The 15,027-nt window shown below is 41.3% G+C and overlaps 1 protein-coding gene across 1 annotated transcript in view; it reads left to right on the top strand.

Annotated features, from left to right (window-relative positions):
• Positions 1-14,904, top strand: part of OFD1 (OFD1 centriole and centriolar satellite protein) — a 36,302-nt gene extending 21,398 nt beyond the window's left edge. Inside the window, exons 16-22 of the mRNA XM_064143090.1 lie at positions 316-445; positions 6,397-6,497; positions 10,683-10,802; positions 11,865-12,016; positions 12,922-13,092; positions 13,780-13,850; positions 14,748-14,904. Of these exons, the coding sequence (XP_063999160.1) occupies positions 316-445; positions 6,397-6,497; positions 10,683-10,802; positions 11,865-12,016; positions 12,922-13,092; positions 13,780-13,850; positions 14,748-14,796 (794 nt within the window). The 3' untranslated portion in view covers positions 14,797-14,904. The remainder of the gene's footprint in view (positions 1-315; positions 446-6,396; positions 6,498-10,682; positions 10,803-11,864; positions 12,017-12,921; positions 13,093-13,779; positions 13,851-14,747) is intronic.
• Positions 14,905-15,027: the final 123 nt, after the last annotated feature.

Genomic DNA, 15,027 nt, shown 5'->3' on the forward strand with positions numbered 1-15,027 from the left:
ATGGGGTTTGGCAGAGGGGCTGCAGTCTGTGAGGAATATGGATGTATTATGGAGTGATGACAATCATAGGCTTTGTGAAGAGTAAGTTTATGATGGTGAATGCTTATAGAGGAGAAATCTCATACATGAGAGGTCAAAACAAACCAAAGAACAAACCAATACAAGAAAGTTCATGTTAAGATCCAGATGTTAGATGTCCTATAGGTGTGGTGCATGTACAGTCCAATTATGCATGTGTTGTAAAAAGCAGCCTTGTCTGAGAAATGTTAGGAGAGATAATTGACTGATATAAATGGTGGAATTTCTATTCTGCAGATGTTAGTGGCTCTTACCTCACCTCTTTGCAGCAGAGTGACCAGCTGATTTCTCCTATTTCAAAGCCACATCCACTTTCATCTTCTGAGTCTGCTTCTTCCTCACCATCCAGTCATGGCCAGAAAATCAGGTAAGAGTCTTTACAAAGTAACATTATAATCCAATTTTTACAGAAATATTTATCCAACTGTTCATGGTGATAGCTGCTTTTACAATTCAAGTAAGCCATTAGTTTTACAAGGGAGAACTTTCCTAAAGATCTGTAAGGATTTCTCTTCTTGAATATCATGTCTAGAGTGTAACTTAATTCTAAAAAAAAGCACCAAACAACCTCCTCCTCCTAAATCCAAACACCTTTCATAAATATGATTTGACATTTTCACCTCTGTTAAATTTGTGCTTCCTTACAGTGCAAAGTTACAAGCAGTGAAATACTTAAAACCTCCAGTTTTTGGGAAACTTCAGAAAAATGCAATTAAAATAAAAAAGAGTTCTGTCCTGTGACAGAGTAAAACTCGACTGACTTATAAAGTGTTCTCTAAAGTCTGTCGTAGTTTAGCAAGGACAAAAGGGCATTGCAGAGATTCCTCCTTTTGGAGCAAATGGTAATGACTCTAGAGCCTGAAAATTTCACTGTCATGGAAAAGTGCTGAGCAAAGGACTAAAAAGCCTGGGGAGCAAGACTGTAGGGTATCTGGAGTTATCTTCTCTTCTCCAGACTAAAAAGCCCCAGGTCCCTCAGTCTCTCCTCATAAGCCATGCTCACCAGTCCCCTAAACTTCCTCATAGCCCTCTGCTGGACCCTCTCCAGCAGATCCCTGTCCCTCTTCAACTGGGGAGCCAAAAACTGAACACAGTATTCAAGATGAGGTCTCACCAGGACAGAGTAGAGGGGGAGGAGAACCTCCCTTGATCTGCTGGACACACTCTTCCTAATACACCCCAGGATCCCATTGGCCTTCTTGGCCACAAGGGCACATTGCTGTGCCATGGTTAACTTGTTAGCCACCAGAACCCCAGGACCCCCTGGTCCCTCTCCACAGGGCTGCTTTCCAGCAGATCACCTCCCAGCCTGTTCTGGTGCAGTTTATTATTCCTTCCCAGTTGCAGAACAGATGAGAAGGCCTAGCAAGAGCTCTTGCTGACACAGACTAATTTGAGAACTTCATTTCAGAAGACAAAGCTGCATCATTAGGGCACTAAACTTAATTTTTCAATGAACTGAAATTATTTTTCAAGAAAAAAATAAGGCAGCAAGATCATCACAAATTCCCTGTCCAAAGCAATGATAATTTCTCATCTTTCCCATATCAGAGCAGGCCTTTTGCACATGCTTGATGTAGAGGTTATACTTAATGCACACAAAAGCCACTAACTACACAAGCAAAGCTATATATCTTCTATCATGCCTCTATTTTTCACATCTATGACTTGACTGATGAGCTTTTGCTGATTGAGGCTTCATAGTTCCTGCTGCCTGTTGGAGAATTTAAATCAAGTCAGTTGTACATTCTCACTTCGTTCATTAACAAGCTGTAATTGTGTGGTTTTGTTTTCTTTTTCTCTGAAGAGCTTGTTTGTGTGCCTGTATAACTGTTTTCAGAACAGGAATTTCCAGCCTCCTTTGTGGGAATAGGATGAGTAGCAGAACTTTTCTCTTTTCCTTTGCTGTTTTGTTTGTGTGTTTTAAGAACTCTTGGACTCTTTTAAGTAAATTACTAACTTGGCAAAATTATGCTGCATAAAAATGACTTCTTTTTGCTGCCTTTATCTCCTGATTCCATATATGAAATTCTTCTGTTCTTAAAGGTCACTGATGGTCACTCCACTTTTGAAAAGTGAGAATTCTGTGTAGATGTCTTCAGGAAGAGCTTGAGTATTTAATTCATAATGTTTCTTTCTTTAAGAGACACTTGAATTGATCTTAACCTGATAGCCATCACTCCAGTTTTGATGGCTGAAAAAAGACAGCATGTCATAGAGCAGCTCTAGCAGGCATTCATAGGACTTTCTTACTTTGTTGTTACCAAGTCTTCAATATACAGTTAATGTAGAGAGGTTCTTTTCTGATTATAATATGGGGAGAGACTTTATGTTGTTATACTTCAAAAGAAGCTGTTGAGACTTGCAGATACTGTGAGGTTAGTTCCTTTTACATGGCTGTCTCATTTTTCCCTGCTCATTTACATTTCCTATAGCATATCTCAGATTTCATGTATTCCTTTGACCTTACAAAGTGCAGGTTGAATGTTAACCTGCATGTTAAGGTGATATGGGGAAATGCTGTAATACTGTGAGGGACTGCACTACTTTCACAGAATCATAGAATTGCCAGGGCTGGAAGGGACCTCAAGGATCATTTAGGTCCAACTCTCCTGATGTGGTCAGGGACACCTCACACTGACTAGAGCAGGTTGCTCAGGGACCCAGCCAGCCTAGCCTTAAAAACTTGCACCTCCCTGTGTAACCTGTTCCATGGTGAAGAACTTCTTCCTAACATCCAATCTGAATCTATCCACTTCTAGTCCTATTGCTGCTGCCTGACATCCTAAAAAGTCTCTCACCAGCTTTCCTGTAGGCCCATAGGCCCCCTTCAGATAATGGAAAGCCACAATAACAATAAAGGTCTCCTCAGAGCCTTCTCCTCTCCAGACTGAACAGCCCAAACTCTCTCAGTCTGTCTCTATAGTAGAGGAGTTCCAGCCCTCTGATCATCCTCGTGGCACTTTTTTGAACACAGTCCAGCACATCCATATCTTTGCTGTAATAGGGGCTCCAGAACTGGACACAGTACTCCAGGTGAGGTCTCACCAAAGTGGAGTAGAGGGGGAGAATCACCTCCCTCAGCCTGCTGGCCACACTCTTCTTGATGCAGCCCAGGATACAGTTGGCTTTCTGGGCTGCAAGTGCACACTGGTGGCCCACATTGAGCTTCTCATTCACCAGTGCCTCCAAGTCCCTTTCCTCTCAAGGCTGCTCTCAATCCAGTCACTGCCCAGCCTATAGCGATGCTTGGGATTTCCCCAAGCCTGATGCAGGACCTTGTAGTTGGTCTTATTGAACCTCATGAGGTCAGCTTGGGCCCACCTCTCCACCCTGTCGAGATCCCTCTGGATGGCATCCCTGCCCTCTAGTGTGGTAGCTGCACCACACAGCTTGGTGTGGTCATCACACTTGCTGAGGGTGCACTCAATGCCACCGTCCATGTCACTGACAAAGATGTTAAACAAGACTGGTCTCAGAACTGATCCTTGAGGGACTCCATTTGTCACTTCGAATGACTTTGTAGTGTCCATGCTGCCTGAAGAGTGAACAATATGAGCAGGTTGCATTGCAGAGACCAGGGCAGGCAGCTGTGAGTTGTAGGTGCCTTCTCGGGTTCCTCGTGACAAGGCAAGGGTAAGAGGTCCCAATAATTTTCTTGATCTTGGTGCTTTCCCAAGATTGTCTTGAAGGGAAAACTTTCTTTTGTTCAATGTTTTTTTTTTAAATTCCTTGTGCTTTGAACTGCTTTCTGCTACCTAAAATATTTGAGAAATGTATGTGTGGGCTTTTCCAGTTATTTACTCTTGCTACTAGACAAATGCCACATCACTGATGTGTATTGTGAAATTAGTTTATGACTAGTGGATTTGAAGTGGCAATGGGAACATCTTGGAGGGGAAAAAAAAAAACAAAGAGAAGAAATTATGATGCTGTAACACCAATAAGTCCTTACAAGTTAGACCTCTCTGTGGGAAACAATTGCTCCTGTGACTACAGGAGCTCCTTGTTTATTTATGTTTCAAGATATGAGTGGTATGAAGGAAGCCAGTAAACACAGACAGGAAGACTAGAATTATAAGCAGACTATTATCTAAATCATTCCCTTTTTTTTGTGTAGGGATGAAGAAACTATTTGTGAGAGGGCTGTTACTGGGTTTAGGCTGAAACTGTAATTTCAGACAGAAAAAAATCATTTAGATGGTGGTGGTTGTTGGTTTTATTTAAGCTTTTGTGGCAATTTTAAGCATAATTTGAAGTATTTTATGTTGATGGTCAGACCCTTACTTTTCTATGGACTATTGACACGAGAGGCAGTCCAGGGTTTGCTTGTCAGCTTTGTATGATGGAATGAATTTTGAGAACTGTTGTGAACTATCTGTGTTCACTCATCTTTGCTCATGGGACACACCTCTTCAGTTTGCCAAATCTGAATCTGAGACAGTGTATTGATTGTCTTTTTAGCAGCGTTGCAAGACACAGCATCAAAGAAAGTGGCATGCATGTCCTTGAACCTTGCCTCCTTAAAAATTATTCAACACTTAAACCATTTCTGTGAAGGAAAGTCTAAAAAACATGAAGACCAAAAATGTACTTCCATTTACTCTGTCATATTGACTGGATGTTTTGTCCCCGGAGACGTTACTGAACAGTCCTTCTGACAAGGCAGATTTATTTGTTTGGCCACAGATTTACTGGTTGTTTTTTTAATTAAACAGGCCTCATTGTGGGGGTATGTTTTGTTTGTTTTCCACTTTTTCCCCACAGAAAAAAAAAACCTGAATTCCTTAGAAATTATAAGGACCACTGTCTTTACGTCATGCTGAAGAGCAGCAGCTGGTGTGAGGCAAGCGCTTCCTTTGTGCAGTGCTGCTGCCGAGTTTCATTAGTGAACCTGCACTCCTTTGGCTGCTCTGATCAGAGTTTAGTAGCTGAGTCAAGTGGGAGATGTTGTTCTTTCACATTTTCTTTCTGATAACAGAATGAGGTCGCTAACCCTGTATTTCAAGGAGCCCAGGTATTCACCCCCGCATAGACATTTAATCCTAGTATATTTCAAACACATTTGTTAAGATCATAGAATCATAGAACCAACCATGTTGGAAGAGACCTCCAAGATCATCCAGGCCAACCTAGCACCCAGCCCTAGCCACTCAATTAGACCATGGCACTGAGTGCCTCATCCAGGCTTTTATTGAAGACCTCCAGGCATGGTGCCTCCACCACCTCCCTGGGCAGCCCATTCCAATGCCAATCACTCTCTCTGCCAACAACTTCCTCCTAACATCCGGCCTATACCTACCACGGCACAACTTGAGACTGTGTCCCCTTGTTCTGTTGCTGGTTGCCTGGGAGAAGAGGCCAACCCCACCTGGCTACAGCCTCCCTTCAGGTAGTTGTAGACAGCAATGAGGTCTGCCCTGAGCCTCCTCTTCTCCAGGCTAAACAACCCCAGCTCCCTCAGCCTCTCCTCATAGGGTTTGTGTTCCAGGCCCCTCACCAGCTTCCTTGCCCTTCTCTGGACACCTTCCAGCACCTCAACTTCTCTCTTGAACTGAGGGGCTCAGAACTGGACACAAGACTCAAGGTGTGGCCTGACCAGTGTTGAGTACAGGGGCAGAATAACCTCCCTTGTCCTACTGGCCACACTGTTCCTGATGCAGGCCAGGATGCCATTGGCTATCCTGGCCACCTGGGCACACTGCTGGCTCACCTTCAGCCTACTATCTGCCAGTACCCCCAGGTCCCTTTCCTCCTGGCTGCTCTCAGCCACTCTGTCCCCAGCCTGTAGTGCTGCTTGGGGTTGTTGTGGCCAAAGTGCAGAACCCTTCACTTGGCCTTGTTAAATCTCTTCCCATTGGCCTCTGCCCACCCATCCAGCCTGTCCAAGGTCCCTCTGCATCAGATGACATCAAAGAGGGAATTAGACTGTTACACAGCATAAAAGGGCAAATTTCTTAATTCCAGATGACTGAGTGTCACAGTTCATTGTATTTCTCCTTTTTTTTTTTGTTTTTCCTTCTTTTTATACCTTTTGAGAGTGCAGTTTGTTTTAATGTAATGTCTTTACATCAAGAGGCTGCAGGGAGATGGCTGTTAGAGAGATCAAAGCTGACTTCTGGTAAAAGTTAGAGAACTGGATTTAAATACCTTAACTTGAATCAGAAAGTGACAGTGTTTTGGTCACATGATTTTTACATTGAGTTTAGTCTGTTGCTAAGCATGTGAGTAATCCTTGTAATTAAATCTCAGGCCACTATTTGCTTAAAAGCTTAGCATCTATATTTATTAAATTATTAATCTTCTTCCTTCTTTCAGACTTCATAATCAAGGGACAGATAAACAAGATTTCAGTGATATCCTCAAACCAAAGAAACTAATGTATGAGGACCTTGAAGAACACATTTCTTCTTTTGAAAGTAAGTTCTAGTGTGTTTCAGACAGTTTAACACCTTAGGGCTTAACAATTGTAAAACAACAATAGTCTTGATAGTTAAAGACTGTAGTTGGTGGGGGGAAAAAATATGATTGATGTTGGAAATAAGAAAAAGAAACTGACACAGGCAGTGAAGGATTATTTCTCTTCATATTTGCATCTTTATTGGACAAAAATCTGCAGGAATAAGTAGACACTGAAATTGAGCTGGTTAGAAATTTGGGGATGTACTTTTTCCTCATAAATTTTGCAGACCCTTGGTTAGTGGTTAATGTATGTAGGGCTGATGGTTGGTTTAGATTTGTATATGTTTGGGTTTAAAAAGAAACAGTAAAGTGTGCTGATATAGGAGCTAGCTTTCATCTGTTATATTTGCTGCACAAAGTAAAACTTCAAAGAGTGTTCGTCATAAACCAGTATCAGAATAGTATTACCAAGCTAATTCTGCATCCATTACATACATTGCTGTTGATTTTTCCCATCAGTAGCTGAGGTGTAAATAGTATTGTGAATCAGAAATTACTTTAGAAGTGCTTGTAAATGTGGGAAAAAACCCTTGCACTCATGCTCTCATTTTCAGCATCTCTGAGTACTTCAGGAACATATGATTCTTTTACTAAACCATGGATTTTTCCCCTTTATTTTCCTTTCTGAGGTCAGCATTTTGTTTATTTACATTGCTGCTCTCTGTTGATTGAAAGCAGAACTTTCTCATTAGATGGTGTTTTGCACTGCAGAGATGTTTCCTTCTCTCTGTAGACTGCAATAGAACCTGCAGTTTAAAAAAAATGATGTGGCTAAGGTACTGTAGAAAGAGAAGTATAATAAAAGTTAATGTACTTCATAGCCATTTATATAGAGAGAAATAGATGCACAGTCACTGGCTTTATTTCTTAGTTTTTCATCACTGGGTGACATCTTAATGTTGCACCTAAGCAGCCTTATCTTCCATGAAACTGTGGCTTTAAGGGAGATGAAGTTTTCAAGGAGAAAGATGTAAACAGCAAGCTAAACACCATTCACATTTCCAAGTGTAAAGTCTTGAGACTGATGGAGATACATCATTGAGTAGTATAATTCAGTTCACAGTTGGTGAAGAGATTTCAGTTGACTTCAGAGGAGGTATTGCTAACTGATGTTAGTGTTATCCTGTGTCCAAGACTGGCTTACTCTCCTGGTTGTGATTGAGTCATGTGGAAGATGCATCACTGTGGAAGAAGGATCAGTGCTGGGCCCAGTCCTGTTCAGTATCTTTATTGATGATCTGGGGAAGGGGATTGAGTCCTGCATCAGTAAGTTTGCAGATGACACCAAGCTAGGAGCAGGTGTTGATCTGTTGGAAGGTAGGAGAGCCCTGCAGAGGGACCTGGACAGGCTGGATGGGTGGGCAGAGGCCAATAAGATGAGATTGAACAAGGCCAAGTGCAGGGTTCTGCACTTTGGCCACAACAACCCCAAGCAGCACTACAGGCTGGGGTCTGAGTGGCTGAAAAGCAGCTAGGAGGAAAGGGACCTGGGGGTACTGGTAGATAGTAGGCTGAAGATGAGCCAGCAGTGTGCCCAGGTGGCCAGGATAGCCAATGGCATCCTGGCCTGCATTAGGAACAGTGTGGCCAGCAGGACAAGGGAGGTTATTCTTCCCCTGTACTCAGCACTGGTCAGGCCACACCTTGAGTCCTGTGTCCAGTTCTGGGCTCCTCAATTCAAGAGAGATGTTGAGATGCTGGAATGTGTCCAGAGAAGGGCAATGAAGCTGATGAGGGGCCTGGAACATAAACCCTATGAGGAGAGGCTGAGGGAGCTGGGGGTGTGCAGCCTGGAGAAGAGGAGGCTCAGGGCAGACCTCATTGCTGTCTACAACTACCTGAAGGGACATTGTAGCCAGGTGGGGGTTGGCCTCTTCTCCCAGATAACCAGCAACAGAACAAGAGGACACAGTCTCAAGTTGTGCCAGGGTAGGTATAGGCTGGATATTAGGAGGAAGTTCTTCACAGGGAGAGTGATTGGCATTGGAATGGGCTGCCCAGGGAGGTGGTGGAGGCACCATCCCTTGAGGTCTTCAAGAAAGGCCTGGATGAGGCACTTAGTGCCATGGTCTAGTTGCCTGGCTAGGGCTGGGTGCTAGGTTGGACTGGATGATCTTGGAGGTCTCTTCCAACCTGGTTGATTCTATGATTCTATGGAGTGATGCCCTTGCTCACTGTCCTGCACTTGTGAGCATGTGGCTTTTGGTATTTTAAAAACCAGCCAACCAACTGAACCTGATACTGTTCAAACAGCAAATGTGCTGCTAGGTTCCAGTGACAATTAACAGAAGCTGATGACTCATGTTTGAATTTCTCTGTGAAGTTTTTCTTGGTACATTTGTGGGTTTTTTGATCTGAGTTTTCTTTTTATAAGCTTTAAATGCACTATCTGAAGGTGAACCGAGCCTGTAGCCACTAATGGTTTCTACTTATCTCATTTTAATTGGATTTAGATGTGTCTAATTTCTGTTAGAAACATTTCAGCAATACATTACATGTTTCACTTGTATCACATAAGAGAACAGATTGGCATTTCCTTGGTAACTGGGCTGGAGTAGATGTTGTGCCCAACTAAGTTACCACTGATTCATTAAGTGATCTGTGGTAGTCAAAAGAAGAAGAGTTGGCATGCTGTGATGGTTGGGTCAAACTGCATCAGAAGATAATCTCAGTACGTGGAAGGAAATCAGAATAGCTAAACAGGGCAGAAGGGAACCCAGGTGGAATAAAGATATAGTCTAAAAAGTGAACACAGAATGAGATATAACGAAGGGTCATAAGAGCAGAATAAACCAACGGTGTGAAGGAGGTAACAGAAAATGTGGAAGCCTTTTAATCTTACTGTGGGTGAGCTGTAGCAAGAGAAGACTGGAATTCTGCTGGCAGTAATTGCTTTTAGTTGATGTACTCATCTTAAGGAAATAATGCATCTCCTGCTGTCCACCCAGCAGCACAAAGGAGTGAAGGTGCTCAGAGTGTTAACTTTTTTCCTTTGCAGCACGGTTGGAAAGGCAATTTGTACTGTATTGTTTGGGGTTTGGGTTCTCTTTCCTTTTTTGTGTGGTTAGCAGACCTTTTTAGAAGTTAAATATAACCTATTTGTGAAAGGTTTGGGTTTTTTTTTACTATTTAACAATGATATAAACTGAAACATCTGATGTCTCATACAGCAATAATGTTGCTGTTGATAATGTTTTAATTTAAACCTACAGAGAAAATTGAGGGGATAAAAGAAAGACAGAATCGATTTTCTTTTGAGTGTGATAGCCATTATTTTGGTCTTATGTAAAATGAGTATGAAAATTAATTTCCTAGGTGGAAAATTTACCTAGGAATCTTTCTAAGATACTGAAAGCTTTCTCATAACTTGACTAGACTGACAGTCTTTGAACAAAGTTGAAACAGATTCAGATCATTCTGAGAGAGAGAGGCTGATCAATTTGCCTGCCTTGTTTTTAATTCATTCAAGAAGTTTTATTGTAATGTAGAAAAGAAAAATACTTGAAAGCTTGACAGTGTTTCAAGGGTGGGAAATAGATCTTTCCTAACCCTTTCCCAAAACACAGGAGATGGATAAGGTAATTTGCACTGTGTTGTGCTAAACGTTTGAAAGAATGGTCCTAGGTTACGTCAGGTTGGCTACTTAGATATAATGACTGCATCTGACTTATGTCTTTCTGCTTTTTCCCCTAAACCTGAGATAAGAGCAAATAATTAAGAAGCAGTTGAGAACCATAGCAATGTCCACAACAATTGTGCAGAGATACATTGTGCAGGGAGAAGGAAAAATAATGTTAGCAAATAAGCTAAGCTCAGACATGGAATTTTTCTCTTGACCTGTATCTTGATTACATATAGAAATGAAAACATTTTGGTTTTCTGTTGTATATTTATTCATGAATCTGTTTTTGGCTTTGTAAACAGAGCTAATTTCAAAGCTAACAATTCTGTAATTACAGAAGTGAGTACAGCCTATGGTAATTCTTCATCCTCAGGAAAATGGTGAAGTTGAAGGGAAAATGTTCAATTAGTGCTGATATTTATGTGTTCCGTTCCAGCCATTCCCACACTTTGAATCCATTGCTGTGTTCCACTATTGTAATTGCAAAATAATGAAGCCATTGTTCAAATTTCTTCTCTAGATCAGGGGGACATTCCAGAGCAGTGTGAAAGTGATGCCTCGCATCCATCCGGGGACATCATCAATGGAAATTATGCCACAGCCGCTGCGCCAGCAACAGCCGCTTCTTTGCAAGACTTAAGTGAGTTCTCAGCTCAGAAACAAAGCTGAACACTGTTTTCAAATGTCAAATGTATAACATGAAAGCCAAAGTGCTTAAGGTTCTGTAGGTATGTGTGCTGGTGTGACTGAGAAATGTTTCCAAAAGTGCAGGTTATGTAAGAAAAAGGAAGGGAAGTTCTATTTTGCTGTACTGTATAAGGCTGACTTTTTTCACCCTGGTTTTGGTTACGTTTATTTTTAACGTAACCATTATTGCCACCCATCTGACCCCTGCTCTCCAGTTTCCAGAGAGACAGGCTTTGGGTTTTTTCTTTCCTCTTTAGGATATTTATTATTTCTGCTCTTTGTGGAAATAAGACTTGAAAGGTTGTGTTCTGTTGGCTTTTTCAAGTATTTAATGTACTGCTTGTCTGGATTTTTGTCATTGTGTTGTGACTTTGGCGGGCTGTGTTGTCACATCAGGCTGCTTTAAGTCTTTGGGTGGATGCAAATGGTTTCAGTACCATGTATGCTGCTCTCCAAGTTGTTCTAGATAGAAGCAATATGATTATTGTTTAGAGAAAAGCTTTTTCAGCAACTCCCAGTTTTTAGTTTGCCCATCTAATTATTATCTGAATGCTGTTCTACTTACTCAGCTTTTTTAACATACTGGTCACATCAGCAGTGTGTCCTGCAATAGTTTTCAGGGGTTTTTTAAGTACTTTGCTTTATAAACACAAAGAACTGTATCTAACCATATTGCAAAGAGGTAACAAATATTGCAGTGAGCTTCAGGATAACAGAGATTTGATGAAAAGGCCCATGAGAGGAATGAGAGGTGCCTCCAGAGATATGCTCAGCTCTCTGGCCTTTACTTTGGGCCTACTGCTTAACTCTTAGTGAGACATGCTATCAGATGAAAAACATTTAGAGATTCCAAGAAATATTGGCAGATACCTAAGAATAGCTTTGGTAGATGTTATGAACAATATATCCAGTTGTTTTTCATTTACTCTTAATGTCATACAGGAACCTGTTACTGATTTGTATGCTAGATTGCTGAGCTACACAATCAAGTGTGTGTTGAAATCATTTTTCACAGCGGTGCTGGATCAAAGACAGTTTGAAGAACAGAAGAACAGAGAAGTTGAGGAAAACTTAGAAGAAAGGAAAGCAACAGAAGAGAGGAGAGAGAGAGAACAACAGGAACCACTGGAAAATGAGGAAAATGTGGAAAAGCTTAACAAAGAAGTGGTGATTTAGTGCTTTAATTCCTGACAGTAATGCGGCTTTGTAATGCCTTGTATTGTAGGATTGCTGCCTGTGTTACTTGGTTAGATTTTATTCTGTAAGTGAAAGTTGTAGAGGCTAAGTTCTTTTCTGTACTGGCATGATTAACCAAGAGTTTTGCTAGAATTTCTCCTTACACCAAATAACTTTTGCACTGGAAACAAGGAAACACTTGTTTTTTCCTCCATTTTTTTGTGCAACTGGAAGCTAGTTTTATGTCCAGAACTTGAAAAGCAGCTGTCACCATTCTATGAGAACAAGCTATACACTGGCCATCTTGCTGTTCTGGAGTGCTGTTGGTGAGACACCACCAGAACATACTAAACTTCATCTGTTAGGCCTTGTCAAGGTATTTAGGGGACTTCCTTTTAAGTTATATAGGAGATCTGGAGCAGTCTGATAAATCCATGTGCAGCACATGTTGAAGCAGCTTTCTGGACTTTTAGAACCTTGGGGGTTTTGCTGCCTTCCATTTAGCTTTCTTCCTACCCTTAAACCCTGTTTAAATTGATTTATTGTAGTGGTACTGATCAGACATGCTCCCACTTCCCTTCACACCATCAAGCTAGGCCCCTCAAGAAACCTACAGATCTTTATGAGCTCATCTTCTTCAATTTGCACCTAGATGTCCCACCTAGGAGCCTTAGGCATCCAGACAGGGTCAGACTGGGATTTCTTGAACATCATCTTTTGCAGCGAAGCAATAGCTTAACTTTTCATCTTGCACTGCATATAGCAACTTTGATGCTGTTTAGGCTGCCATGTTTTACTGACCTTAATGTGAAACCTTGCATGTAGCACAGGTATGAAGGTGTAAAGGTATTTTTCTTGACTCCATTGGTATTTCATTCTGATTTTCTGTCTTGAAGGGGAGCCAAGACTTGTTGAAAATAGGTGAAGAAAATGAACATAAGGAGAAGGCAATATCCAAAACCCATAATTCTGGTGTGGAAGAGGATGTAAAGGATCCTACTCCAAATCCCTTAGAAAAATACATGAGAATAATTCAGCAGAGCCGAGAGCAGGAACTGGCAAACAAGGTGACTATTCTCAAAACTGGGTCCCAAAAAATACTGATTGAATTTCTGTCTTTCTAAGTGTGCTCAGAATGAAAATAATCTTTTTTTTTTCCCTTTTTGTCCTTCTCACCGTTCATAAGCATTATCTAACAACCTGCAGAGATAAGCATTTAGATTTGTGTGGCAAAACAATGTTGATTCAAAAGAAGAAAAACTTTCTCCTGTATGTTTGTGGGTTGGTTTTTTTTGTTTTTCTGGTATCCTGGGGAGGAAAAGTTGAGTTTTTTGGGACTAGGACAATATTTGAACACAACCTGTCCTCAGACTTTAGTTTCAAGCTGTATTTAAAACACAGTTTAATCCACAGAGGTCAGTTCATGTTCCACTAACAGACCTTACAGAATTTATTCTGGCAAACTTATCAAAACTTGACCTTGAAGAACAGGTTACATACCTGGGTGAAGATTGCTGAGTTTACACAGGTGGGTGAACATCACTGAGGTGAAGCACTGGAGCACGCTTGTTCAGATGTCACCCAAAGCATCATTCTAGACACCACGTAGCGTTTGTGGAAATAGAGTGGCTCCTTCAGAAGGTTTTTATTTTTGGTTAGTTGCCTTAAAATACAGACACTAGAAGTAGTTAGAGTCACTTGAAGTGGACTTATGCTTTCTGTGACCGGTTCTTAATTTTCCTACTTGTTGCCAGGATTCAACGAAAGAAGAAATAGGAGAAATATCACTTACAGGAGGACTCACATCTGGTGACAAGGATGACAGGTAAGGCTCATTGGTTATTATTATTAATCACTTCCATATTAATACAGAATTAATTATGGCTAAGAATTACCTGCCACCTTAAATGTGTTGGAAAAATTGAGAGATTATTCCAGTGAGTGATTTGTATAAAACCCTGATCTGGGAACTACATTCACTGACGTGTCAGTAACTGTGGCAATTAGAACTCTTTCTCTGGCACTAAGCAGCATCTCGGCTCCTTCAGTGTCAGCTGAAATACAGAGGGGTTCTTCTTGGGTTGTGAACCTGTGGAGGTTTGTCTGTGCTGCATCTCACAGGCAGTCTGTTATGAGCATTGAATCTAGCTCTGACTTATCAGTAGCATCAGACTTTTAATGAACACACATTTTTCAGAGATTCTGGTAACAGTGCAGGCAGCTATAGTTAGGCAACTCCCTCTGGTTCTCTAGTTATTGATGAATAAGGAGATGTAGGTTTTAGTTGCTGGGGGGCAGGAAAACCACCACCACCAAACAATGAAATCTTTACGTTTATCTGAAGATCCAGAATTGAAAATGGAGCAGTTAAAAAAAGTCCTAAGTGCTCACCATAACCATACTAATGTTCTGGTATTATCTGTGCCTGTAAAGTGCTGTTTTCCATGCCAGACTCTACCACTGCTCCTCCGAGTTGGTGTTCTTTTCCCTGGGTCAGCAGTACAGAAGCAGTGGGTAGTACTGCTGTGAGCTGGCTTTCTGTTAGCAAAGGCCCAAATCCTCACCCTTAAAGGCTTGCTTATTTTGTCGGTTTGCTGAAACAGCAAGAGAATTGCAGCATCAGCAGTCTTGTAACTTCCCTTTTAAAACAAGTATTTATGTTTAAGACATGAAACTTTGGACTCATACCATTTTCCTTCCCTCCTTCCTATCCTTAATGTAGCGCTGCAGGCATTTCTTTTGGAGAAGTGGATGAAGACAACTTCTGGTGAATAATAGCCACCAATCTTCTTTTATAATGTTTGGGTTTTTTTTTCAGTACAAATCTTTTTAAAGCAGCTTTCTGCCTGTAAAAAGTTGTAATAAATGTTAGGCACCAATTTTGCAGGCTGTTAACAATTTATAAATTAATAAGCTGACTTTGTGCTGTCTCATCACTTCAGTGAAGTGCCTTCAAAGCCTAGACATGTTAGTAATCCACACCTGAGTGGTGTGACAAAGAG

Source organism: Pogoniulus pusillus, chromosome 5 (assembly GCF_015220805.1).
Source record: "Pogoniulus pusillus isolate bPogPus1 chromosome 5, bPogPus1.pri, whole genome shotgun sequence".
Classification (NCBI taxonomy): domain Eukaryota; kingdom Metazoa; phylum Chordata; class Aves; order Piciformes; family Lybiidae; genus Pogoniulus; species Pogoniulus pusillus.